Here is a 3976-nt window from a genome sequence, read left to right as displayed (position 1 = left end):
CTGTGCTCATTTGTCAATTGTTTTGGTACCCAGCAGGCACACACTTTTGAATATCCAAATGACTCGATAATGTTGTGAGTACTATTATGGCTAACTCCAAGCTTTGAGGCCAGCTCATCAATGGTTATGTGCCTATTAGTTCTAATTAAAGCATCTGCTTTTTCTTTGTTGGCAGGGTTGACAGAAGTTGACATACAGCCACAAGACATATCTGCTAAGCATGAATTTCCCAATTCTTTTGGTTTGTTGAATTCTCATTCAGATGGTGAGCCCATCTCCACATATTGCTGTAGTCTAAAGCTGTATGTTTTTAAACATTTTTGGCATCAAAGGACTCAATAACCGCTCTTTCTTTCTGACAGACTTCCAGCAGGGCAGCCATTCTGATATCAGCTTATTTATTTATACATCTGGAAAAAAGAAACAAAATTAGATAATTAAATATCAAGAGTATATGTGCCTTTATAGCTGTACCAAATATCAAATAAATGCATTGAAAAATGCACCTCTTACAATAAAAATTGCATTACTTTTTGACTCACCATTGTATCTTTATTCTGTAATTCCAACCTTCCAAAACTGATTGTAATTTAGCAATAGTCTTAAATAATATAAAATGTAATTAATTTCACTAAGAATTTATTTATTTAACATAACAGATTATCTTGATCCCAGTGTTGCTAAATTTCTGAGACCCTGAATAGTCAATAAATTTAGTATTTTACTATTCAATAAATTCTTGCTATAGGGAATGGATAAAATATATTGTAACTCAGTGATTTTCAGAGTGATCCTGCTTACTGTAAGTGTACCTCTTGGCACCTCACAATTCTCCAAACACTCTCTAAGGAATAACTTATTAACAAAAAAATTATAAACACTGATCTAACCAAGCTAATGAGAGTGCCTTTATGTAGTCACTTCATATAAATATTAGCCAGATCTACAAATTACACTTTGCCATCTTTAGGAAAGAAAGGACACATTAGATAGTGATACACATGAGACATATCTCCCATTTTCCTAAGAAGATGGGATGGCCATGGTTAGAATACCCTTGTTCAGAGGTCTGTTTGATCAGGCTGACAGGGACAAAACAACAGCAACAAATTAACATACTTGCTTAGAAGTATTTGTTTTCACATAAGGCATTAATGTGAGTGCCAGAAGTCTCATGACCCATTAGTTTGGTCTTCATATACTGTGTAACTTTCTCTCTCATGGTTGCATTGTGAATTCTTAACCACACAGCCTTATCTCTCTGTGTCCAGTAAGATAAGTAAAATTATTAAATAAGGCACAGACATGGCTATGAACTTGATGAACTGATTTCTTGTATCAGTGGTTACAACACTTAATTTGCATATAAATATTCACAAAGTAAATAGTGGTAACCACCAAAATGTTACTTATAAGGGTTTGATTTTCAATTCTCTGATATATTAACAGCTTATATACATATCACTTCTAAAGCCAGAATTAAGCACTGTTTTTATGACCCCCATGTCATGTATGTGAGTATATAATTTCCTCTCCATCATATAAATCATATTTAAGTATGTGCACTTTTTACCTAGCTGATTATGTACCTGTAAGTGTGAAAGTGTATGATGTATGATTGTGTTTCTGTGTGCATAGAAATGCATATACATAAAAATTATGATCAATATGGTGAGAAAATTATCATATTGACATGCATGTGTGTGTGTGTGTGTGTACATCATCATCATCGTTTAACATCTATCTTCCATGCATGCATGGGTAGGACGGTTGATAGGAACCAGCTAGGTAGAAAAACAACCCTAGGCTACTGTGTCTATTTTGACAGAGATTTTACATCTGGATGCCCTTCCTAACATCAACCACTCTGTTGAGTAGACTCAGTGCTTTTTACGTGGCACTACCACAGGCGAGGTTAGTGTCAGCATGATTTTTACAGCTGGATGCTTTTAACATGGCACCAGTACTGGCAGGGTAACCAAGTAACTTGCAAGACAAGGAATTATGGGAGTGGCAGGGCATTTGAGAAGGGGAATTTGTGTCAGAGGATGAAAGGCTAGAGTCTGACAAAGAGACAGAGAGACAGAAGCAGGTGTCTCGCCACAACAGGTGGGCATTAGAGGAGGTGATCCAGTATCAGATGATGAAAGGTTAGAGTGTAACAGAGAAATAGCAAGGCAGAAATAAGTGTCCTGCTATAGAGGAGGTACGTGGTTATGCAGTGAGAGAGAGGTACAAGAAAGAGGCCAGAAACAAGTGTGCTGATGTAAAAGAGATACTTAGTTACCTAGTCAGAGGAAAAACAAGAGGAGAGAGAGAGAGTGACCAAAGGCAAGAGAGAGAGAGAGAGAGAGTAGGAAACAGCAAAAGTGGAAGAGAGGGCAGAAGAAAGATGCAGTGCTAGGGTAAACTCACAAGTAACAAGAATATGAGTGTGGAACCTGGGTAGAAAATAGGGTGTGGGTGTTGGGGGTATGGGGAGCAATGATGCAGTGAGCAGAACAGTGAGGGCAAGAAAGGAGATTGGAAAACAATCATAATTTATGAAGAGGAAATGTGAGGAAGAAAAAGATGCAGTTGGAAGAGGAGTTGTAGTTTGGTTTCTTAGGGTAGAGTAGGGGAAAAGTGTGTTGTTGTGGATGCAACACAACTATTCTAACACTCAGTTTCATGGACGAGTCATCTCTAGAATCTCATATTGTCAAACATCTCGGTCCACTGTAATTTTCTTTATTAACCCCAACATCCTAAGTTCATTCCTCACCACTTCATCCCATGTCTTCCTGGGTCTTCTTCTTCCACAAGTACCATCCACTTTCAGTGACAGGCACTTCTGTATACAGCTGTCTTCACTCATATATATCACATGTACAAATCAGTTCATTCTCCTCTCCTGCATACTATGTTTAATCCCTCTTGTGCCTAACTTTTCTCTCAACACTGTCGTATTCTGTTAGTCATGCACACTGACATTGCAAAGCCAACAGAGAATACTACCTTCATTTCTCTCCAGCCTACACATGCCCTCCACAATCAGTGTCCATGTCTCACTACCATGTAACATAGCCATTCTCACACAAGCATCACACAATCTACCTTTCACTCTGAGAGAGAGTCCTTTTGCTGCCAATAGAGGTAGCAGTTCTCTGAACTTCCTCCATCTTATTCTTAAGAATACTTTCAGAGAATCCACCACTGTTACTAATTTGGTCACCTAAATAGCAGAAACTACCTCAAGAGAGTCTCCTGGGCATTTGAGAGAGTTTAAGTCCCTCATGCTCTTAGTACTTACTGTTCCTGAACATCTGCCACACATGAAAGCAACCTTATCTGATAACTTTCCTATGAGTCCACTGTGTCTTTTATGTGTCTATAGCTTACACTTGGTGCAGCAAATGGAGTTACACCCCATGCCTTTTCTACATATTGAACAGGGCCATTTATCAGCTGGAATGAGAGAATTATCTCTTCTTGCACTAACAACTTTAGTCTTAGCTAAGTTAACATTAAAGATCTTTGGTTCCGGGTTTTGCTTCCAAACCTGGAACTTCTTTTCCAATTCTGCTTCAGAGTTTGCAATAAGAGCAAGATCATCAGCATATAGTAGTTTCCATGGGTATCCAGTTTTGAATTTGTCTGTTATGGCCTGGAGAACTCTGATGAATAAGAGTGGAATAAGAACTGATCCCTGGTGTATTCTAACTTGTATGTTAAATTCATCACTGTTTTCAAGGCCAACTCTCACCTTACTGCCAACATCGCTGTACATGGCTTGAACTACTCTAACAAGCCATTCTTATACTCCTAGCTTCCTTAGAGACCACCAGATAAGAGAGTAGGGGACCCTGTCGAAAGCTTTCTCCAGATCAATGAAGGCACAATGGCTTACTTTTGGCCAAATACTTTTCTTGCAACTGTCTCACTATGAAGATGGCATCTGTGGTACTTATCCAGGAACAAGACCAAACTGCATCTC

General features: G+C 38.5%; 1 protein-coding gene across 1 annotated transcript; it reads right to left on the bottom strand.

Annotated features, from left to right (window-relative positions):
* Nucleotides 1-402: 402 nt before the first annotated feature.
* Nucleotides 403-3769, bottom strand: LOC115212110. The gene is made up of 2 exons (XM_029780951.1): nt 3382-3769; nt 403-410 (listed from the first exon to the last, which is right to left on the bottom strand). The coding sequence occupies exons 1-2, from the start codon at nt 3767-3769 to the stop codon at nt 403-405; spliced, it is 396 nt and encodes a 131-aa protein (XP_029636811.1).
* Between the last annotated feature and the right edge of the window lie 207 nt (nt 3770-3976).

This window comes from Octopus sinensis, linkage group LG5, assembly GCF_006345805.1.
Source record: "Octopus sinensis linkage group LG5, ASM634580v1, whole genome shotgun sequence".
Taxonomy (NCBI): Eukaryota; Metazoa; Mollusca; class Cephalopoda; order Octopoda; family Octopodidae; genus Octopus; species Octopus sinensis.
The sequence above is the reverse complement of the archived record's forward strand: the minus strand, read 5'-3'. Positions and strand labels throughout refer to the sequence as shown.